The 24845-nt window shown below is 39.8% G+C and overlaps 1 protein-coding gene across 1 annotated transcript in view; it reads left to right on the top strand.

The window, feature by feature from the left end:
* The window catches only part of CELF2 (CUGBP Elav-like family member 2), a 446151-nt gene that overhangs the window by 382549 nt on the left and 38757 nt on the right, over positions 1 to 24845 (top strand). Inside the window, exon 9 of the mRNA XM_042780234.1 lies at positions 5271 to 5405. Within this exon, the coding sequence (XP_042636168.1) occupies positions 5271 to 5405 (135 nt within the window). The remainder of the gene's footprint in view (positions 1 to 5270; positions 5406 to 24845) is intronic.

Genomic DNA, 24845 nt, shown 5'->3' with positions numbered 1-24845 from the left:
CCCATTGCAGTGTGGTTTTTGAATAGCATTAGCCACCCTCCAATGTGATGCCCAGAGCCTCTCTGTCTCAATCTTCCTGCCTTACCTTTTCAGGAGGAAGCAGGGAAATGTTGAACAGAATGCCAAAGACTTCAGGTGGCAAAGTGTGGGAAGGGGATTCACAGGGGGACACACAACCCTCAACTTTGGATTCTGATGGGAGTGGACACAGTGGTATAGAGAGCCTGATTGTTATGGACTTGGCTCCTAGACTCTTACCTTTTAATGAATGTTTGTAAGTGAGATAAGGAATTAACACAGTCCTAATAAATATTTGTAAACTATTTATTTATAAAAAATATATTAATTAATTTGTTAATTAATAATTGAAGGAAAACAGTATTTGATGCTATTTTAAATACTGAAGCATTAACAAGGAATGGGGAAAACTCAAAACATGATTGGGTCTCTAGACAATAGAATAATCTCTATAGCAAGTTATGGAAATTTCATACTTTTTGTTAACTTGCCCATTCATCCAAGAAAGCCTTCTCCATCACCTGCTATATATACAGCACTGTTGTATCTGTATGTATTTAAATAGATCTGAAGATGAATAAGACAAAATTATTCTCCTCAAGGAACTTAATACATGCAGTCTATGGGTTACAAACATCCAACATATGGTCCAACTTCCTTTTAAGCAAGGCTTTGAACCTATCATGGCTGATGAAGCAAAACGGGAACAGACATGAATATTTAGAATGTGGGTGATTAGTCACAATAACCAGAACAGGAAAGATTATGGGTTTAAGCCCTGGAATGGGAGATTCGGAAGAAGAGTAGCTAGCCCTTTCAGGAACCTGATGTGTGAGATTGAATTATTGGCAGGACTCTGGAGAGCCACACACATTCAGAGCAGTGTGGTCAGCCACCATCTTTGAGTGGGGCATCACCATCTTTGAGCTCCATAGGCCATAACTGAACTGAGAAGAACCAGTTCAAAGCTCTGCTTAGAAATGATTGAACAAACCCCTAAGCTCAACAAATTCTTCATCACAGTCATCTGCACTTGCTGCATATGCAGCTTTTTTTTTTTTCTCCCAGGCCCAAAGGAGAATGTGGGACCATAGTGTCAAGGGTTCCACCAGTCTCTATATAACCAGTAATTCTGATCATTTTTGTGTTTTTGAATTTCGTTCCACATTTTTCCTCCCACTCTAACTAGGATCTCCAGTTTTGATCCCTTTCCAAATGGTTGGCATTGGTAGCCAGGCACCATCTATTTCTTCTGGTCTGTGGATCTTAAAGGCTGAAGTCATTGTGGTTCATCATATCTTTGGACTAGTTCTTTGCAAGTGACTTTGATTTTCTTCACTCTTCTTTGCTCCAGGCAAGAGAAGACCAATAGTTGCACTTCAGATGGCTGCTGGAAAGCTTTTAAGACACCAGTTGCTACTCACCAAAGTAGGATGTAGAACAAGATTTTTATGTACTATGTTGTGCCAAAGGAGCATGATGTCCCCTGAGACTATGGTCCTGACCCTGAAGGCCCAGTGATTCTTTCCCTCAAGGTGTTTGGTTGTCTCTGTGAAGCTACTCCAATGCTGTTTTCTGTTACTTCTGTAATGTATGTGGATAATTTTGTAGTACAAGTGCATATGTAAGACTGTGTTCAGCTGCAGATGCAGCTTTTAAATCATGGAAAATGATCCCAGCCTTTTCTTGCGCTAAAACAAAAAAACAGTGCCATCATATTGATTCTGACTCATGCTGACCTTACAGGGCAGAGTAGAACTGCCCCATAGGATTTCCGGGCTATAAATCTTTATGGAAGCACCTCATCTTTCTCCTACATAGCAGCTGGTGGGTTCAAACCACCAGTCTTTTGGTTAGCAGCTGAATGCTCTAACACTGCACTACTAGTGTTCCTTATCTTGCACCAAAACAAAAAACAAAACTCACTGCCATCAAGTCGATTCCGACTCATAGCAACCCCTCCTTCGGTTTCTGAGGCAGTATCTCTGTGGAAGTAGATTGCCCGGTCTTCCTTCCGAGAAGTGGCTGGTGGGTTTCAACCGCGAGCCTTCTGATTAGCAGTCAAATGCCTTAGGCACCACACCACCAGAATGCACATGTTCCGACTTACCTACAAATTCTTACAGACACAGTTAGGAACAGGTCTTGTTCATACTCCAGGAACTGCCTGTATCTAGTTACAAAGGTAAGAAATACTTATAAATTATGTCAGAGTAGGATATGTGAGAGATGCAAAACAGTTTTGAACAAAGAGGTAAAGGAGTTTGCAGATAACACATAGAAAGTGCTCTTGTTCAATGCAAACTGTTAGCCTTCTTCAGAGGAAGGTTATGGGGTGTGCATAGAGTACTGGTCCAGGAATCAGGAGATTCTGCTGCCCACAGGCCTAGAGGCCTTGGTCAAGGACCTGATTGCCTCTGACCCGGATGAATGGGTTAATCTATATGTTTCCTTCTAGCTCTGAAATTCTGTGGTTCTAATTCTGGCTCTCACCTGGGAAAGGTCACGGGAGATTTCCTGGAGGAGGAACCTATGACCTGAGCCTAGAATAATGGATTTGCTTATTTTTAATATGCACCAGATGCATGTTACGGGTTTTAATTTCTTGTATGCTCAGCTATCTGTTGATGGTATAGTCTGGTCATCTGGTTTACATCATTGAAGCATCAGAAGCAACATTATTCACAAGAGGGCCCAGAAAGGACAGATTGATCCCTACAAATGTATCTCAACCCTCGCAAAATAATTCAAAACTCGGGCTTTGGTCACTCTGAAGTGTGAAGTGCATTCAGGTTGCTTTTAGGAGATAGAAGCCTCTCACTGAGTCCTAGTGGGTCTGCACTAAGGCAAAGAAGCTGCTGTATTTCTTGCATTTCTATTTTTCTAAAATATTACTGAAAAATAAGACACGGGCTTTCTTAACTCTCACATTCTCATAAATATGACATTGTTTGACCCTTGATTGGAGAGAACAAGAGAGGGCTTTGTTCTGCTGCAATTGCAGCAGGAGGACTGCACTTTTCTTGCAGAAGTTTGCAAGCTTCTGCAAATACTTATTTCCTGCTCCTAAGCATCCCCATGAAATAAGTGGGCTTTAAGAAACAGGTGTTTGGATTCCATCATAAGCCAGCAGGTCTAGAAGTCTCCCGGAAGAGGATAGAGCATCATTTTGAGCAAAATGAGAACCCATTTTGCTTCAAAGACATCAGCCACTTTTGCCTATGTAGAACTCTACCCTGATTGAGGAGAATAGGACAGAGAAATAGGATCAGTGCTCTCTGCTTTCTGAGCCATGCTCATGCTGAGGGCTCTAGAACCTTCTCTCAGCCCTCCATTCATTCCCAACACATGTAGAAGCTGTTAATAGGCCACTCTACCTAAAGCAGATTACATTTGCTGAATAGGCATTTATTAAGTATTCAGATTTGAGAAGAAAATAGAATTAAGCTGATTACTTAAATCCACTATCTTTGTCCATACAGTTCCTCTGTGTAAGGAAAGAACTACTCTTTCCTGCTGCTCGCATGTATGTCCATTGCTCTGATTTTGAAGTGAATCAGAAAAATATTTTGAACATTCAGAAAACTTTTGGATTGAGAAAGAAAAGGGGGAGGATAAAAGATATTAAAAATGCACACAGCATAGACACCAGGCCCAATCTGAACCCAGGCACAGCCAGACTCCCTGTGACAGATCATTGCTTCACATCTCTCTGCTAATCCCACCCTTATGTTCTTGCAAATTTATATTGCACTTTGATGTTTTTTTCTTCAATTTTACTAATCAGAGATTCATTCCAGAAGTAGCTCCTATTAAAAATACAAATACCTCTAAGAGGATTAAAGGACTGTCATTGTTTTATTCATCAAGTATTATTTGAGTTCCTACCCATTACCTGGGAGCTCTGGTAGCATAGTGGCTAAGGCACTTGACTGCTAACCAGAAGGCTGGTGGTTCAAACCCACCAGCCACTCCTCGGAAGGAAGGTTGGGCATTCCTACTTCCGTAGTGATACTGCCTCAGAAACCCAAGGAGGGGTTGCTATGAGTCGGGGCTGACTCGATGGCACACAACAACAACAACAACCCATTACCTATTGCTGTGGAGTTTATTCCGACTTGTAGGGAGCTTATAGGACAGAGTCAAACTGCCCCATAGGGTTTCTAAGGCTGCAGTCTTTATGGAAGCAGATTGGCTTATCTTTCTCCTGTAGAGTGGTTGGTGGGTTCTAACCATTGACCTTTCAGTTAGCAGCAGAATGCTTAATCACTGTGCCTCTGGGATTCCTTCTTTGAATTCCAACTATGAACATATTTTAGAGTTCACATTCAAAATAAATCTGGAGAGAGAAGTTCAATGCTGATAATAATAACACCAACAACAACAATAATAAACCCCACTGCCATTGAGTCTGTTCTGATTCATAGCAACCTTATAGCTGACATTAATTGGGTACTTACATTGTACCACACGCTATGCTAAGTAATTTGCATTCATTGTTCTATTTCATCTTCACAGCCACCCTTTGAGGTAAAGTTCAGTTAATATCACCGCTCACCACCAGTCAAGAAATGGAAAGGTTAGGAAATTTGCCTGAAGTCACACAGCTGGTAAAATGGTAGAGTCCGGATTAGACCCCATATTGGTTCAACTTCAGAGCAAGAGTTTTTAAGCAGTAAACTGTAAGCACTACTTATACTTGCAGCTGTTGAGTTTGGGGGATTGAGAGTTTACCCTGAACTCCTTTTTCCAGCTATCCAAGCTCAGATCTCACCATTTTTTGACAGCTACGTAGTAAAAGTTGCCAGTCAGCACAGAAAAATCTTTTACTTATCTTTTCTATTAATCTGTACAGCATAGAGAGGAGGCAGTTGGTAGGTAAGTGTATCCAGTCAACACCACAGTGAGGTGACTCTTGAGAAATATGGGATGGAATTCAGGTGCCCTTTGTGCTGCTGGGGACTCTAGGAATAGAAGATTGTAGCATAAAGAACTAAAGAAGTTCACCTCTGAGCTTCACAGCACCCCAATCACAGCAGCCTGGAGTACTCAGAGAAGAGGGATGAAGAGGCCATCCAGAAGGGATTACCTCTCAGATCACCAAGACAGCTCTGCCAAGTATGACATCACAGGGATTAGTATAAGGCTCATCTGCTCTTGTCATGTGCCCCAATGGTTTTCTAAGCCTTCTCTTGTTTGGAAACTGGAAAAGTTGGCCATATTGCTAAATTTACATTTTCTCTCCTCCACAGGCATGAATGCTTTACAGTTACAGAATCTGGCAACACTGGCTGCTGCTGCAGCTGCAGCCCAGACCTCAGCCACCACCACCAATGCAAACCCTCTCTCTACAACGAGCAGTGCCCTGGGAGCCCTCACAAGTCCCGGTAAGAGGTGCTGTTCTTCCCTCTACAGGAAGAGCAGTCCATATATCTGGACAAAGGTTGATATGTCCAGGATAGAAGCAGGGAATCATCGCAGGGCATACAGGTTATTCTATTCATTCATTCATTCATTGACTACATGTGTTTTATTTTCCAAGAAAAAACAATTTTGGTAGGAGAGTCCACCATACTAGTTATTCATCAGTTTACTTCTCACTTTTAAGTCTTCATGGAGAACCTCAATTAGTCTTTTTTTTTTTTTTTTTTAATCCTGGTCTTTTTGTTTTTTGTAAGTTAAGAATTCTGTTAAATCTCAAAACCTCTGATCATTCTAATGTTACATTTCACACCAATTCCATCCTTCACGTTTGATTTTAAAATCTATGTTCTAGAGAGGAACATCTTTGTTCTTTTATGATCAGGTTCTGGACTATATAATTTAAAGTCTTTTCCTCCAAAATTTTATTGCCTTATTCAAAAACAAATGCCGTTTTTCTTTTCATACAAGCCAGACATAGTGGTTGCTGAGATACCATGATTTGTTTTTTTATTTTTTTAAAAAAAAAAGTAGAATGTTTCATTGGCTTCTCTTCCTTTCTAAATTTTCCAGATCTGGATAGATGATCTCACCTCCTCTGTTACATGAAGGAGTTGGCCTGGCCAATCTCCAAGCTTCCTTCTAACTTTGAAAATCCCATGACCCTCTGTCAGCTATGCCTCAAAGATTAGCTAACAACACAAACATAGTAGTGCATGACTTTCTTTCAGGAAAACACAAAATAAAAGATACAACACACTACAGATCAGCTTTCTTAAGGCTTTTGACTTCAGGAAGCAGTGAAGCATGTTCTTTGAATCTGGGGCACTCCCAAAAGCAGTAGCCCTTGGATTGTTTATAAAACATTGTGTATCTATTAATCTCACCCTGAGAACAGTTTTGAAGGAAACACCTAAGAGATGTTTAGAAGATGCTGGCAGATTTGTCTTTAATGTGCTATAATCTCATAGCAACAGCATGTAAATGCATTGCCTTAATTCTCTAAAATGCCTTCAAAACTGTATCATTACTATATGTGGGCCTCGTTTAATTCAATAAATAGTATTCTGGAAAAATCAAGTTTAAGTCATATTTTTCCAGTAAATTTAGTTACAGCTTCAATGCAATTTATAAACATATTTAAGTAAATCTTTTAGTAACTCCTTTTGAGAAATAAATATTTCTGACATGATAAATTGCCTCTTTATAAAAATAATAAAGTAATTTCTTTTCCTTAGAAATAAAAATATTGTCCTCTCTAATTGACTGACCTCTTTTATAAATCAGATTGGAAGGTATTTTCTTCAAATAAGATTTTACCTCCTTGAGAAGACTATGAAATGCTTACATTAAAAGAACACAGAGTACTGTAGGTACATATGATTGTATTAACAAGAAGCTGATATGTTTAACCATATTTTATTGTGTTTTGGGAGAAAAACTAAAAATCATTTATAATCTGAGTGTTCTATTGTTTGTTTACATAGAAATGAAGAGAATTAGCTTTTTAAAAAAAAATGCTAAATTTATTTTGGCACAAGTAAATTATTGTTATTTTTCCAACCTTGACCTTCTTCTTCTCTCCCTTTTATTGAGAGAGTAACCAGGAGAAAATGACCAACCAACACAGAGTAAAAAAGTAAAGACAAAAGAAAAAGCAAGGAGCCATACTAACCCACAGGTTTATATTATCAGTCCTTAAATAATTTTACTGTGACATATTTTGTATTGTAATTATATTAAGATTTCCCTACTATTACAAAGGCAGACCATAAAGGAATATTTTGATTAAGGAAATGTACCATTTTGTTTGTGGGATTCATTTGCCTCTGTTAAAATATATTCTTCCAATGTGGAATCAAAATTAATATTAAAACATTAATTATTCTTAAAAAGAATTCATGTGAATTTAAGAAGCCAAGGTCAAATGCAGATGTAAGCTGCAAGGTAACCGAATAAATAATATGTATTAGGTGCCTATATCGTGTTAGGCACTGTCCTAGCTGCTGTGCATACAGTAGTGAATGGAACAGACATAATTACTTTTTCCCTGCATCTTAGGAGAACTCAGACAGTAAGCCAGTAAGTGTATGATGCATATGTGATAAGGAGCCCTGGTGGGACAATCGTTAAGTGCTCACCTGCTAACCCAAAGCTTGGCAGTTCAGACCCACCCAGTAGCTCCACAGGAGAAAGACCTTGCAATCTGCTCCCATAAAGATTAGAAAACTGTATGGGATAGTTCTACTCTGTCACATAGAGTCACTTTGAGTCAGAATCCACTCATTGACACCTACCAATAGCAAAATATGTGTAATAGATAAATGTTAGGACAAGAGATGAAACGGGATAATGTAGAGAGAGTGAAGGGGATTGACGGAAGCTATTTTATTTAGTTTGGTCAAGGAAGTCCTCTCCAAAAGGTGGTATTTGAACAGAAACCTGTATAAAATGAGGGCAGCTTTGCCCTAAGGTTACTCTTCAAACCTGACTTAAAACTGTCCCCTGAAATCACTTTTAATCTAAGTAACAGTTTAGCTAAAAAGTAGAAGGTATTACCCTTGAGTATTGTGTTGTTTAAAAAAAAAAAAAAAAATTACTTATATAAGACCAGAGGAACAACAACTATTCAAAAGCATAGACAAGAAGGTTGGGGGGGCAGGAGTTTCTAAGTGTGAAACATGGGTGTGAAACAACTAGAATAGAAATAATGAGAACATTCACACAATGTAAACAATGTAACCAGAGTCACTGGTCATTATGGCTAGAAACTGTTGAATGGGAGTGGGTTTTGCTGTCTGTTTTATAACTTACTGTTGTTGTTATTGTTGTTATGTGCCACCAAGTAGACTCATAGCGACCCCTCCTTGGGTTTCCGAGGCAGTATCACTATGGAAGTAGATTGCCCCATCTCCCTTCCGAGGAGTGGCTGGTAGGTTTGAACCACCAGCCTTCTGGTTAGCAGTCAAGTGCCTTAGGCACTACGCTACCAGAGCTCCCTTAAAATAAGATATTAAAAAAAATGAAAGTCATGTAGACACCTGAGTTAAGAATATTCCAGCCAGAGGAGAGAGCTAATGAAAAGGCGGAGGCAGGATGGAGCTTGACATGATCTCAGACTCGTAAGAAAGCCAGTGGCACTGCAGCAGAGGGTGGAAGGAGTAAGGGTGAGGGTGCAGTCCATGCCTGTGGAGCCACATCCGTTCCATTCTATAAAGTGAGCATCATGAATAGGTTTTAACGTCCTTAAGATATGGCGTACTCAGTCTAGAAAGATGACCTATTTGCCACCAATAAATTTTAAACACATTGGACATTTTTAGTTTTTTTTTTTTTTCCCCTGAGACTGTATTGTCAAAGGGAAAATGTGCTTTGAGATATATATTCTTTTTTCCTTCTCATGTCAAAACCCATCACTAGCAAAGTGTCTTTCCCTGTACTCTTAGAGTGGCATTCTGCCCTTCTGTAGATTCTGCCAACAGAGGTATCATTGAAAGTGATTTTTCTCTTCTCTGTTGAGGAATGCTTTGCATAATAGCTGCAAGTATTTCATTAGAATCCTGACGTGTAGCAGCAGAAACGATTTAAATCTACATTTCAATTATTTTTCTTAAGTGTAACTAAAAAAATCTGGCGTTTAAGTGAAAGTAAATTATTTGTCTAATTTCCATCAGGGACTTTTTCAAAGTCACAGAAAATGTGGTTAGTAGAATTCATGACTCTCCTCTTAATCATAGCAATTTCCTATGAAATAAAAGAGGTGGGGAGAAGTTCCCAAGGCTGATGCCATTATTTATTTTTTAAATAATAATAAATAGGTCCTGCTGTTGTACCATTAAAAAGTCCTATCAAACTGTGAAATGCATTGAAACCTCATGCTACCACTCTCCTAGGCCTTGGTTTTACCCTGATTTTAATACCATTTCTTAAACTTCAGACAAATTCATCAAGGAAGGAGAGGGATAATTCAATCCTCCAAACTATTAATTTTTTTAATAATTGTAAATTTATTATTTCAACTTTGCATGCCTAGGAAAAGTCTCCCTATAGCATTATCTTAAGTGATTTTAAACCGTCCTTGCTTTAAAACATGAAAGATTAAATTTTAATTTTTGTTAAAAAAAAAAAATCCCCTTAGGCAATAAATAGGTTCCTTTGTCTCATGGCCTTGAAATAAAAATTAAAATAGTTTAAATTGCCCATGGTTAGAATAAGTGTTTCATACAATTATCAGATGGCAATGAATAAAATTGGAAATTAAATCATGAAAGAGTAAAAACCAGGTAAATGCATATTATGTCTTTTATGAGTTTCTCAAGGGTCTTTTGAAACCTCATTTGATCATGTTCCTTGTCTTTCATTTTGATGTGGTAATTTTTTCTTTGTTTATTTCAATCTCCTATTTAGTTAATTAATTCTTCGGTCATTTCTTCTTACCCAATTTTGAAACTGTTTTATAAGGAATGTGTCTCTGTGTTTGTATAAAGAGGAAACTACATCTTTAAAGCATGCAGCTAGGTTTTAAAGAAAGATAACAATATTTGTCTAGTCTACCCAGCTTATAGATTTGTTGTTTCTGTCTGGTAATTTTGAAGATTTGGGAAAGAGCATTATTATTATCACATATGAACATTTCTTTGGCATTTTCTGTCTGAAACATAATACTGCATTCACTTATCACACTATTCCACTGACCTTCTTCTGTTTTCTCTTTTTAAAAGGAAGGATATTTTTAAATTCTCCAAATGCTTCTATCAGTGCAGACTCAGTCAAGTGCACACTTCAGGATAATAGATAATTTCTTTCGATAGTGTAAGGCATTTTAAAATACTAGGGAGCATATTTCCATTCCCACCATTGACTTTTCAAACAGTTTTCACTTTAAATTCTAGGTGATGTATTTTTTTCCTATCTTCAAGGTGCTCCCTGCCTCCTTGAAGGCTTGTGACAGACAGAGAGTTCTAAGGAAATGGTGAAGCTTCCTTTTGGACTCTTTGAGGTTAGCAGAAACCAAAGGTGTTTTTAATGTGATTCAGACATCTCCTGCCCTCCTTACATAATGAGCAATGGATGGTTACCTTAAGTGTTCACACCTGTGTCACCAGTGTGGCGGTGGTAGAGAGAAGCACCAGGCTGAACTGCTGACTGAGCAGTGGAAAAGAAAATTCAGCTTCAAAGTCATCCTACAGCCTGTCAGTTTCACAAGGACCTTTGTTGGCACCTTACATTTACCTGCATGTTTACCATTTAAGAGCTTGCATTATGTGAAGAGATGTGATTCATAGACTGATTTAACCAACATTTTTGAGCCTTCTGTTTTGTGCTGGTGTGTGTAGTGGTTAAGGCATATGGCTGCTAACCAAAAGGTTGGTGATTTGAACCCACCATCCACTCTACAGTAGAAATCTGCTTCTGTAAAGATTTACAGCCTTGGAAACCCAATGGGGGATGCTATGAATCAGAATTCGACTTAATGGCAGTGAGTTGTGTTTTTCTTTTTTTTTTAATTCTGTGCAGGCACATAAAATCGAGTATCAGGCCCTGTGCTGCCCTTCACTAAGCCTGCATGTGCAAGGGGCAGTAACATAAGGTTGAGTATGATGAACCCTGAGAGAGAGACAGACAAGACAGGGTTTTGGGAGTGTAGAGGCAGGAGAAGCCATCTCCCTAGGGCTACCACAATGATACCATAGCCTCAAAACTGAAAGTCTTTCCACAAACCTGTCTTTCCTCCCACCCTCCCTACCCCTGTTAAATATATTGTCATCATCATCTCACTTTCTTGAACTTTGAAGGTCAGCCTCTGCTTCACTTGTGTACCTCACTAGTCACCGTATCCTATTGGGTCTCTCTCCAAAATACAGGCATATCTCCTTTTATCTCACTTCACTTTATTGCACTTTGCAGATTCTGCATTTTTTACTAATTGAAGGTTTATGGCAATCCTGAATTGAGCAAGTCTGTTGACACCATTTTTCCAACAGCATGTGCTCACTTTATGTCTCTGTGTCACATTTGGTAGTTCTCACAGTATTTCAAACTTTTCCATAATGCTATTGCACATGTAATAGACTACAGTAGAGTGTAAACATAACCTTTATATGCAATGGGAAGCCAAAAAATTTGTGTGACTCACTTTATCATGATATTTGCTTGATTGAGGTGATCTAGAACTGAACCTGCATTATCCCAAAGGTATGCCTGTATTTCTTCTTTCCCTTCCAGTTGACACTACCCTGAATAAGGCCCTTGTTTTCACTCCCTTTGTGCTACAGGAGGAGCTCTGGTAACACAGTGGTTAAAGCATTCAGCTGCTAACCAGAGATCAACAGTTTGAACCCGCAAGCCGCTCCACGGGAGAAAGATGAGGCAGTCTGCTTTCGTAGATTTACAGTGTTGGTTGGGTAGTTCTACCCTGTCCTGTAAGGTTGCTATGAGTTGGAATCAACGTGATAATTTGGTTTGAAACGATTGAAGGAATGAACCTCTACTCACACAAATTCATCATTGTCACTTTCACTTACCACACATGCAACTTTTAAATCGTTGAAAAGGCTTGGAACCTTTTCTTGCACGAAAACTCACTGCTGTCGAGTCTGTTTGACTCATAGTGACCCCTCCTTGGGTTTCTAAGGTGGTGTCTCTGCGGAAGTAGATTGCCCAGTCTTTCTTCTGAGGAGTGGCTGGTGAGTTTGAACTGCCAGCCTTCTGGTTAGCAGTCAGATGTGTTAGGCACTATTAAAACCTTGTGCATCTGTTCTGACTTACCTACAAATTCTTAAAGACACAGTTATGAACAGATCTCATTCCTAACCTGGGGCATTCCTGTATTAGTATAGCCTCATTCAATTCCTGGTCCGTTTTGTGTGCACTGTTGGCAAGACAAAGCAGTTCCGTTCAGACACTTTCCATTTGACTCACTGAGGTCTACACTAGAGTAAAGCCAGCTTCTTAGCATGGCATTCAGGGTTCTCCCTGATTGGTCTCCATCCTTTTCCTGCCAGAAGTGTCACTGCCTCCTGCCCAAAGCAGTCTACACTCCAGCCTCATCAGTCTTTATGCCTTTATTCTTGCCAGCTTCTTTACCTAGAATGCTTTTCCCACAATTCCTCTTATGAAAATTCTCTACCTCATTAAATTATTGCAGTGTTTGTACTTGGGAAGATGAATGTGTAGGGTATAAAATTGGTGTTTCTAATGCACATTATAAAAAGTATACTTTATTTCACTTGTATATTAATTAAACTACATTAAAAATGTAATAATAATAAAAATTGTTTTTAATAACCTACTATTTATCTTTCAAGAATCACTGTAAATGCTACCCCCACCATGAAGCCTTCTAGTAAGAATTAATCACTTCTGTGTTATATTTCTAACTAAATAATTAGCTCCTTCTATACCTGGTCAATGCAACTCAAATACAAGGGTCAAATACAAACTTCTTCCTAAGGAGCTATTAGAATCTCTTTGAGGTCAGAAAAGGAGGGACGCTGAAGTATCTAGCACAGAATAGGCACTCCATCAATGCATGTTGAATGAACAACTCTTCTCCACATTGTCCTCCTGAGCTACCCAAGTACATTCCTCATATTTTGGGCACATGCCTTATCTCTCTCACTACCTTCTAGATAGTAAATTCTGTCAAAGTAGGAATAGTTTGTTGTTACTTGTAATCCCGCTTGTGTTTGGAACAATACTTTGCATGCAAGCACTGAAAGGATTTTCAACTGAATTGAATATCAAAGTGGAAATGTTCTAGACCAATGTTTTTATTCAGCAATTTATCGAGTCCAGTAGAGTGCACACATCTCTAAGGAGCAATCCAAGTCTGTCACGGTGACGATTTTACAGGGCTGGTGCGCCCATATGACCCATGGTTTAGTTGAATCCGAAGTAGCCACCCCTCACAGGAGAATGTTCGGGTGTGACAGCCTTCTGAAGAATGAATCACTGCTGACTTACATTAGAATAAAGTTACATAAAGCAATTTTTTTGTTATAGGAATTTCATGAAGATTAAGTTTCATAATGTTCTGATGTCATTATTAAGAATAAGTAAGAGTCTCATGGCATTTCATTTTCAAAAGAACCACCCACTCTAATGTGGGCTTTTGAAAGATGACATAACAACAGCTCATCCTCTAAAAGCCCCCCTTAACTGTGTGTGTTCTCTAACTCCTGTACTTTTCGGGCATGCCTACGCTAGGTAAATACCACAATCCCCTTTAGCCTGTCAGGATAATTTTTACTTATACTATGTGGTCATTGTATTAATTTAGAGACCAGTCATTCACTTGAAGAGTACCTGGAATTCTTGCCTTCTCAGTTTTTTCCTGATGCCCATCTTTTTTCATTGTTTATTGTCAAATAAAAGCAGTGAATCTCAATGCATTCAGTTGTCCCCTTCATTAGCTACACTTTGAAGTGTGTTAGTCAACTGGTTTTAACAACAACCAGTTGTTAAAATGAGCTTGTTAAGATTTATTTGTAGTGTTGAATCCATCAAATAGCTTTATACCCTTATTGCAACAGAATTGACATTCCATTCTTTATGTATTTCCTTCAAGTTTCAACATTTTCTACCTCCTCTCTAGAAAGTTTCCATATGAGCTCTTGCTCTTGACATCATGAGGCTCTCTTTATTTTCCTCAACATTAGTGGAGTTTAACTTTATATAAAATGTTACAGGGGTGACTGTTATCTCCTGATATGTTTTATTCATTCATTCAGTAAATACTTATTGAACATCTACTATGTTCCAGGAACTATTGTAAACACTTGACACACATCAGTAGACAGAGCTGGCAAAAATCCCTGCCCTCATGTAGCTTGTATTCTAGCATTAGATTTTCTTTTTTTCTTGTGATGAAATATATATAACAAAATATCTTCCGTTCAACTATTTTTTCATATCCTTTTTGATGCCAGCATTAAATTTAGAAAACGTATTATTAAATTCCCATGGTGGTTTTTGGTTAGACTATAAGCATGAACTATAACTTCCATGGTGGTGGTGGTATTTATTATGTGCCGTCAAGTCGTCTCAGACTCATAGCGACTTCTCCTTGGGTTTCTGAGGCAGTATCACTACAGAAGTAGAATGCCCAATCTTCCTTCAAAGGAATGCCTGGTGGGTTTGAACCTCCAACCTTCTGGTTAGCAATCAAGTGCCTTAAGCACTAAACCACCAGAGCTCATGTAACTTCTGTTTTAAAAAAAAAAAAAAAAAAAAGCCCCTTGGAGGCAATGGACATCATTTATTGCCCCTGTTCAGTGGGCTATATTTACTGGAGGCAGATAACAGCCCCTCCTCCTTTATTCCACTAAGAGAGCTAACAGAGTTCTGGATTTCTTCAGAGGGCAATCATCTCCTCATAAAGTACACACCTTAAGTCCATTGACACCACCTATTATGTCCATTGGGAGCTCTGGTAGCATAGTGCCTAAGGCACTTGACTACTAACCAGAAGGCTGGCAGTTCAAACCCACCAGCAACTCCTCGGAAGGAAGGTTGGGCAATCTACTTCCGTAGTGATACTGCCTTGGAAACCCAAGGAGGGGTCGTTGTGAGTCAGATCCGACCGATGGCACGTAACCACAACAATTCTCTAATTCGTTGCAGTTCCTGATCTGCCAGAGGACCCTCAAGTCTTGCCATCAGGACAACTTCTGCATGGTGGATGGGCAGCCTACGGTTTAGGAGATGTTCCTGACTATAGCCCAGAACTAATTGAAAGCTTAATAAAGCTGCACAGCTGAGGGGGTAGAGATATTTCTGGTTTCTCTCTTCACACAGAGCCCACACTCAAACTTTTGCAAGTAGATTCCACCTGTGCCCTAAGCTTCTGTGAGATCTCATCCTCTTGTGGGCGGACAGGCCCTGCCATGCATTCTTAGGGCCATTGCTCACTAAGTGCTTTGTTCTTTCATTCTTTGGGGCTTTTTAATATTTTTAGATACTGCTCTAGTTTTACAGTTGTTTTTAGAGGCACTGGAGTCTGTACTGTAATAAGTGTTAGTGAATCTTTTTAAAATACTGCTTTGCATAGTGTTCTATCTAGTGTGGCAAATCTGTGTCAGATTCCCTAGTGATGTTTGTATGAGCTCAGTGGTTTGTCATCTGCACAATACAAGTACTTAATAAGACTTTTCCTCACTATATATAATGATGTTATCACTGTTAGCACTGGTGAAAAGCCTTATTAATTGCTTGCACTTTCTAATAGCTGGGAAAGCAACAAAACTTATTCTGGTCTCTTTATTCTTCTCAGAATTTTATTATTAATGGTCCATTTTTTTTAACTCTTGAAAGCAACAAAATAAAATTTATCTGTGGTTTTATCCCATAAACTGCTGAAAACTAGATGTGATGGCCACATAGAAAAATAAACAAAATGCTACAATCTGTACAATCTAGTTGGAGAGTAATAAGTTAGATAAGGTACAAGGTACCAGTGGCAAAAAATGGGAGAAATTTTAATAGAAGAGCTAGCATTTGAGCAGAATTCGTAAGACTAGGTAGGATTTTGAAAGGTAGAAGTAGAATAGAAGATATATTAAATGTGTCAAACATGAAAAAATGTAGGAAAAGGACTTACTCACCAAACAGAAATTTCACCTCGTTTTTCACAAGCATGAGCTATATGGAAAAGATTGATGGAAAATAATAACTGTGAAGGGCCTTGAAAGCCATGGCTAAGGAGCAGAGACTTTTCTCTTGTTGGCAGCGAAGAGCCATTTCAGGACATTGAGCACAAGAACATCAATGATTGGCTTAGGTACCAATTTGATATACGGAAGAACAAGAAGGAAGGAGTTAAAGATGACCGAAGCATATATGGTTTGGGTGACCAGTAGTAGAACGGTGTTTGCAGTAGTGAGCAGGGGGAGAGAAGTCAGAAGGAAAAGTTTGTTGTAGAAGATGATTTGACTTCACACATGTTGAGTTCAAGCACATGTGAACAGGCTGTATACATTTAAATATGTCCAACAAGTAGTTGGGTATCTAGTCTTCAAGTTTACCAGCAAGATTGAGCAAGAATAGTGGACTGAGAAGCAACTGCAGAGGAGAGGGAGGCTACTTGAAGCTTGGGGGTGGGTGACAATTGCCTAGCTAGAATGGCCAAAATAAGCAGGGAAGGAGACTGAGTGTAAAGGTATCTGTGTTTGTAGCATGGGCAGAAAGAACAGGAAGTGGAAAGGGGAATTTCTTAGGGGAGTATAGTATCAGAGAAACCAAGTAGGAGTTTCCAACAGGAAGGAGAGAGCAGAGAAGTATTTGAATTTAGCAACTGGATAGTCAGTACCACCATTGAGGTAATTCCAACTCATAATGACCCTATAGCACAGAGTAGAACTACCCCGTAAAGTTTCTAAAACTGTAGTCTTTACAAAAGCAGACTCTCTCATCTTTATCTCACGGAGTAGCTAGTGGATTTGAACCACCAGCCTTTTGGTAAGCAGCCAAGCTCTTTAACCACTGCACCACCAGGACTCCTTAATGGCTGAGTAGATGTCACAATTCTTAAGGAAATGAGACTGGGGAGGCAAGAATTGTTGTGGAATTTTCATAAAGTTTGGTGATGTAGAAATAAAAGCTTATAAAAGTAGCAGGGTCAACAGGAGACAGTTTGTTAAAGTTGGGAAAAATTTAAACATGTGTCTAGGCTAGGGAAAAGGAGCCACAAAACAAATGAGAAACAAGAGACCAAAGAGAGGGAGGTGAAAACTAACAGAGTGAAGTAGGAACACCAGTTGGAGGAGTAGAATCAAACCCTCCTTTATGCATCTGCTGTGGCCCCTGGAGCAGTGTCTTATAAGGACCTGTTATCTCCCCCACTGAAGATAACATAGACACTGAGCCCCCTGACAGCAGTCCTCTTGCTTTGCCTCTCCATCTCTACCCTGACACTAGCATAGGAGCTGATACGGTGTAAACCCATAGTAAGTGCTGAGTGAATGGACATATTAGCCTTAAAAGAGGAAACACCTTAGCCTCTGAGACAAGAGGAAAGGGAGGTCAGGATTGGTAAGGATATAATGAATTTAAGACAGAAAGGTGTATCTATAACTTGAATATCTAGGGCTAGAAATAAAAGTTCATACCTAGGGGAAAGGCTTTTTAGAAAAATAAGTCTAAAGAATAGAGGAATTAAAATTTTATTTGTCTTTCTAATATATAGATAATCTTGATCAAAGGTTCCAAGACAGTGATTTGGAGAAAGTCATTTGATCTTCCTTTACTTAATTTTCTCAGTTGTGAAAGGAATTGTTTACTCTTACTTTTCTTATTGAGATATGGAGAGAGAGAGAGAGAATGTATGTATATGTGTGTACAGCTTACTGTTGCTTTAAAAAAAAAAGACAATAATGAAGTATCATATGGGAAAGATTATTTCATTATTTAGGAGTAATACTAAATTACTCTTCTTTTGGACAACAGGAAACCTGGCTCAAACTGGGTTAAGATCCAGTGATACTTTTCTCTAAATGTCTTGCTTTAATCTCCCCTAAAAATACAAGAATAGAAAAGCAAGGGGAAAAGCCCTTTGCACGCTGCTTTCTGCTTTTGTGTTTAACTGAACCAGTTGACAGTGAACTTTCCACAGTAGTTCAAATTTGATTTAACAACACATCCTACTTGCCAAAGACAAAATGGTACTATTGGATTAAATGGATCAAGATAACCACGTGCAGGCAGCATTTCCTTGTAGCTTTTCGGGTCAGGCACTGAGACCCTTAGAGAGATGTTTGCTTTTATTTCAGGTGGTATTCTGGATTTGCATTCTGTGATTGCCTGTTTGCAAAAGTAGTAGCCCTGAACTCACAGCTTTTCAAAATCTAGAACTGCACTTGACACTTGCCAAACTTGGTGTCATATGATCCAAAAGAAAATCCACCTCTTAGAAAAAAATGTTTTATCAGTCTGGGTAAACTGACCCCTTTCAAGGACATCCTAAGAAATAACAGAATTCACACAGGGTTTTAGTTTCCTTCTGATGACATGTACTTGGTGTCTGCAGAAGCTTGTTTTCCTTGCCCTCTCCAGAGTCCACAGCCTGGTCAAATCATCAAATATTGTAGTTGGAAGGAGTTTTCAAGATAATCTGTCCAGGTACCTCATTCATCCTCCAGATGAGGAAACAGAGGCCTGCCAGGTTAAGTGATTTGCCCCAGATAACATAGATTGTCAGCAACAGATGAGATGATGGTCAGTTCCACCACACTATGTACTGTTCAAAAGCAGGAACTCCTGGGAAATCAGAATTATATTTTGGGATTTTTTCCACTTAATGTTACCATTGTTGCCACTGTTGTCAGGAAGCACTTTTTTTTTTTTTTTTCTTTAAATCTGTGTCCATGACCATCTACCTGTAAAAACAAATATCTGGGACAGCTAAGGGAAGGTATGTACTTTCACTTTGGGAAATCATATGCAAAGTATCATTGGAAGGGAAAACAAAGATTCAATTTTTCTGTTTGCTTTGTTTCACTCATGTTAGATCCATATATACTGAGTTTATATAAATCCATGTATAGTGAGTTCATATAAAAACTTACTCTTCCTACTTTTTTGGCTCCATATTACACCTTCATTCCTACCCTTCCCTCTTCCCCCCGCCCCACGTTTTTAATTTAGGAACTCTGGTGGCATAGTACCTAAGGCATTTGACTGCTAACCAGAAGGCTGGCAGTTCAAACCCATCAGCCACTCCTCAGAAGGAAGGTTGGGTGATCTTCCATAGTGATATTGCCTTGGAAACCCAAGGAGAGGTCACTGTGAGTGGGATCAGCTTGACAGCAGTGAGTTTGGTTTTTGGTGGTGGCGTAGTGCCTAAGGCACTTGACTACTAACCAGAAGGCTGGCGGTTCAAGCCCACCAGCCACTCCTTGGAAGGAAGGTCGGCTGGCGGTTCAAGTCCACCAGCCACTCCTTGGAAGGAAGGTTGGGCAATCTACTTCGGTAGAGATGCTGCCTCAGAAACCCAAGGAGGGGTTGCTATGAGTCGAATCGACCTGACGGCAATGAGTTTGTTTTTTTAGTTTTTTGGGGTTTTTTAGGGGGTTGCAAATTTACAGAGCAGAATTTGTTTTTCAACCAACAGTTCTTGTGCATTTGCTTTCACTCCCCAATTACCATCCTCAACCCTAGCTCACTCTCCTCCCCTCCCCCTTACCTGTGACCCCACCTCCCTATGCCCTTCTTAACACTGCAATTCTGTCTGTCCAACTTTCCCACCATGTGAATGCTACCCCTTACATCTTAGTTCTTAAGTGTCTATCTTCATGGACCTGGTGAAGGTGCTAAAAATAAGGCAAGGTAGTGGAATACCCTGGGTTATTGAAAACTAGTGAGATGAATTTCTTTCTTAGAAATATCACCTATTGGGAACTCCAACAAACATTTTGAAATTAAAATTAAGGTGAAGTAAAACAGGAGTCCCTGGGCGGCACAAATGGTTAAGCACACTACTGCTAGCTGAAGGGTTGGTGGTTCAAACTCACCCAGCGGCACCTTGGAAGACAACCCTGCTAATCTGCTTCCAACAGGTCACAGCCTTGTAAAAACCCTACGGAGCAGTTCTCAGCATACGTGAGCTCACCATGTGTCAAAATCAATTTGACAGTAACTTACAGCAACTTTGGACATTAGCAGTATGATACCAACCACATCTATTTCTGCATCACTTTTTCACCTTCTAAAATCCTTGCTGTCATGCAATAATAAAAGTAATTCAAAGTCCAAACAATGAACTTACTTTCTAGTCCTCTAAACTCTAAAATTTTCTTCTTACTCATCTGCTGGAGAACCATTAATGACTTGTCTAGCCCTATGTTGCATTAAGCCAAGTTGCTGATCAGTTTCCTTATGAGTTGGAAGTGATGTGATGATAAAAGAAAGTGATAAAAATGCTTATGGAGCAAAAGACATTATGCCTATGACACGCTATCAAGTAGTGACATTAGAACACCTGCGAGCCCTTTACCACCATTTTCTAACACAAACAGCCTCCTCCTACCCTATCATCACTTCACTCCCCACACCTCACACACATACCCAAAAAAAAAAAAATCTTTTAGGGAATAAATTAAAATTAGAGGTGTGGTTATTGTGGAATAATTAGACCCCATGGGAGAAGAGCCACTCTGTGTTTTGTTAATGCCCTAGGGTTGTGATTAGCTAATAATGATAGTGCCTATGTCATTGCTTAATTATTCTACCTCTTTACAATCTTCCCAGCGCAGTTGGAATACAGCATCCAAGCTCATTTAAGGCAAAACGGCAACCGCAGGCTCCAGTGTCCTGTGTATGTTTGGTCGATGCAGACAATTTTCTCAGTGTTTGCAATTATTTTATTTCCTCAACCACAAAGCCACTATGCTTTACCATCTAATCATTCTATGGAAAGTGTTTAACAAATGTACTGAAGGCAGTCTTGCTGTCTTCTGATGATGATGTTTCGTTGTAGCCCTTACTGTCTGAGAAAAGTGTGTATGGATGTGGGGGCAGGGAGGAAATAATATGAGGAAATCAATGCATTCGGTTCCTAGAAACCAAGGTTGTTTGCAGGACCCCATTTGTTGATCCCGCAAATGACTTGCAGAGACAGTGATAAAAGAGGAAAAGGGACAACATTTCTGTAGAAAAAATCTTTTAAATGGAGAAGTGATAAGTGTGAGAGATCCAAAAGCCCCTGATGGCCATTTTTCTGCTTTTCTTGATGGGTTTGGAATCTGTAGAAAGACTGAGGCATAACCAAGTGCCCTAACATTTGCCAGTCGCCTCGCCCCAAATTGCAGCTTGTCATCATCCCACCTCTACAAAGAGTGAAAAAGAAACCCAGCATTTACATTGTCCCTGGTCCACCTTAAAGTGAAATGGAAAATAAGGTTTTCAAAGGTGGTCTTTGAATTTGGCCCTGCCCACACTCCTGCTTTTATAGAGGAAGGGCCTGTCAACAGGAGTAGCAGCTTGGGATGCTGAGAGTGGAGAATGTCTCTGGCTCTGTCCCAGTGCCAGCAAGGCAGCAGCTGGCTTCATCAATTCTAGTCTTAAAATATTCACACTCTGGCCTATAAGCAGAAAAGAACAGTTTGATGAGAGTTTTTCACTTCTCTGCAGGCTCAGTTGATATCATTAGTGCCCTCTAGTGAGGCTGCAGCATAAGGCAAAATTGGTTGCCCTTTGTCTAGCACATTAGGCCTATAAATTGGTCTCATCTTAGAAACTAGATATAGAGGCCAGATTACCTGCCTCTCAGCCTTCAGTAGAATTTTCACTTGCTCATACACTCAGCAAATACTTATTTAGTGCCCACTATGTATCAGCCACTATGGTAGGTTCTGGGAAATAAGACAGGCCAAAATTCTGCTCTTTATATAAGGTTATCTTTTGGTGGGATTTTTTCATATGGAAGAATAGAACAATATCTTACTACTCTTGAAACTTCTTTTACTCCTGGTTTTCCTACCTCCCAGCACCTGTTCACTTTCCTACCACAAACCAAACCCTGCCTCTCCATATAAACTTTCACCCTCTCATGCCTCAAACTATAATTTACTCCCAGCCCTGGTGGAATTTGGTAGAACCCTGAGATCAGTGGTTCTCAAGCTTTAGTGTAAATATGAAGCAGTGTGAGGGCTTATTAAAATCAGATTCTTGGCCTCTCCAACCAGAGATTCTGATCCAACAGGTCTGAGATAAACCCCAGGTAATTCTGCTGCAGAAAGTCCTAGACTGTAACCTTGAGAAAGGGACCTTTCTCCATGAAATGTGTGCCTGGTTACAATGCCCCTGGAGAGTATGGTGGTACCTGCCTGCGGCACACTAAAACAGGTCTAACCAACCAGCCAGCAGAGCATCTCAGCAGCCCTGAGATCAGAGGGAATTTACACCACAAAATTTTGACTCTGTTCTCTTGGTGGTCATTTTCTCCATGATTTTTTCAGTGATTTAGGATTTGAGTTTGGTTTGTGCAGTGTGCCAGCTGCTGTATGGATTCCAGACAAAGAAGAAGCTATATTACATAATAAGCTTGATCAGACATGTTGAGGTACATCCCTTTGTTCTGCAGTCTCGAAGTGGACCTGAGGTTTTCCCATTCTTAAATTATGCTGGGGGCAATGAAAATTGGAATCTTCACCAAAGACCTGCTTAAACCATTAGAATTTTGCCTTCTGGGACTCCTCACATTCCCCACCAGGAGATGCAGCCAACGTGTGCTGACACTAGAAGAAACAAGGGATTTTCACAGAGTTGGTTTTTTGGACCTTGGAGGCCATTGAGCCTAGTCTCAGGGTCTGCAGAAACACCCCCCATACACACACACACACACACACACACACAAACCATCCTGTGACCTCTGCTTTCGTATTTCCACAAACAGGGAGCTGTATGCCTCTGAGGCAGCTCAACTTCCATTAGAAGACTTCTAATCCTCGGATAGCCTCCTTCATGTTGAACAAAATCCACCTCCTTACAGCTTTTATTCACGGATCCTAATGCTAGTCTCTTAAGCTACAAAGAGAATCTTTCTAATGTCAAGACCTAAGACTCCTTCTCCCCTTAGTCTTCTCCTCTTTTGGCTCAATTTTACTATTTTTTCATCTGTTGCTCTCCCGCTCAACTTGGCTTTCAGGCCTCGTCACCCTCTTCTGGACCCTCAAAATTGTATCTGCTGATTGAGTTTGCTGATGACCAGACAGACTAATGATAGAGACTGCAGAATTAGTCATCATCCAGGCAGTTGCCTTTTTGACTGGTTGTGTTTGCAGCTTGGGGGGAGGGGTGGATATTGGATTTTCTGCATAATGTCAAGTGTTGTGAAAAGAATGTAAATCTTTTGGAGAACAGAATAAACATCCTTCAGATATAGATGCAGCAAAAGCTTATCAACCACCTACTGTATATCAGACGTCTTTGCCACCTTATTTGATTCTCATGTCAGTTCTCAGAGTAAGGTTACATTATTCCCATGTCATAGACAAAGACTATAGCTGAGCCATTTGCATGAGGTTTTAGAAGCCAAGAAGGGACAGAACCAGAAAGGTGAGGGAGAATCTGAGTGAGTGCAAGTTCAGTGCTTCTGTTAGTGAATCTCTGCAGTAGTCACTTTGACACAAGACATAAAATACAGATTTGAGTTCAGTTTCAGCCTAATGTTAATCCTCTGCAGCCTGACAGCTGAGTTTAAATGCTGGTTCTGCTGTGGGATCATCCACAACATGCTAAGCTTCATAGGATGATTATAAATGATTAAATATGCTAATACATGTAAAGTGCTAAGAACAGTGATCAACACTCAGTAAATATTAACTATCATCACTATGAGTTTTATTCCTGGTAAAGCCAGATGGAAGAATGTATTCTTTTCAGCTAGGAAATTTACCACAAACTCAGTGACTTAAAACAACACAATTTTTTTTATCTTGCCATTCTGTAGATCCTCAGTCCAACATAGATTTCACTGGGCTAAAATCAAGGTGTCAGGAAAGTGACACCTCTGAAGGCTTCAGAGGAGAATCCATTGCCTTGCTTTTCCAGCTTCTAGAGGCCACCTACATTGCTTGGCTCATGGTTCCCGTCTTCCATCTTCAAAGACAGCAATGTCAAGCCAAGTCTTTCTCACATTGTCATCTGTCTGGTTCTCTCTCTTCTGCCTCCCTCTTCCATTTAGAAGGGACCTTGTGATTATATTGACCATGCCCAGATAATTCAGTATAATTTCCCCATCTAAAATCAGCTAATTAGCAACGTAATTCCATCTTCAAACTTTAATTCCTTTTTGCCATGTAGCCTAATATATTCATAGGCTCCAGTAGTAATTAAAATGTGGATATGGTTGTGGGAGAGGGGAACATTCTTTCGCCTACCACATGTTGGGGGTGGAACACCAGTTGCTATGGAGTCATTTCTGACTCATGGTGACCCCATGTGTCTCATAGTAGAATTGCCCTCCATAGGATTTTCACTGGCTGTGATCTTTTGGAAGTGGATTGTCAGACATTTCTTCCAAGGTGCTTCTAGATGGATTCATACCACCAACCTTTTGCTCAGTAGCCAAATGCTTATATCACGCAGAAGATATTATTGATTCTTACCTTTCTCTCTGAGCATAGCTCCTATGGCCTAAATAAGTTTCATTTAACTACTTAGCCATAGAGCAGTTAGAACAGGAAGAGAATAGAAGTCAGGAAGGCCTGAATTAAGCACCCATCGGTAGCTTGTAGCATGATGCCTAAGGCATTTGACTGCTAACCAGAAGGCTGATGGTTCAAATCCACCACCCACTCCTTGGAAGGAAAGTTGGACAATTTATTTCTGTAGTGATACTGCCTCGCAAACCCAAAGAGGGTTCGCTATGAGTCAGGTCTGACTCTATGGCAGTGTGTTTGGGGGTTTTT

This window comes from Orycteropus afer, unplaced genomic scaffold (genome assembly GCF_000298275.1).
Source record: "Orycteropus afer afer isolate SDZICR_OR568_19922 unplaced genomic scaffold, OryAfe1.0 scaffold00028, whole genome shotgun sequence".
In the NCBI taxonomy this organism is placed as follows: Eukaryota; Metazoa; Chordata; class Mammalia; order Tubulidentata; family Orycteropodidae; genus Orycteropus; species Orycteropus afer.
Note: the sequence above shows the minus strand (reverse complement) of the source record. Positions and strands in the feature narration are given on the sequence as shown.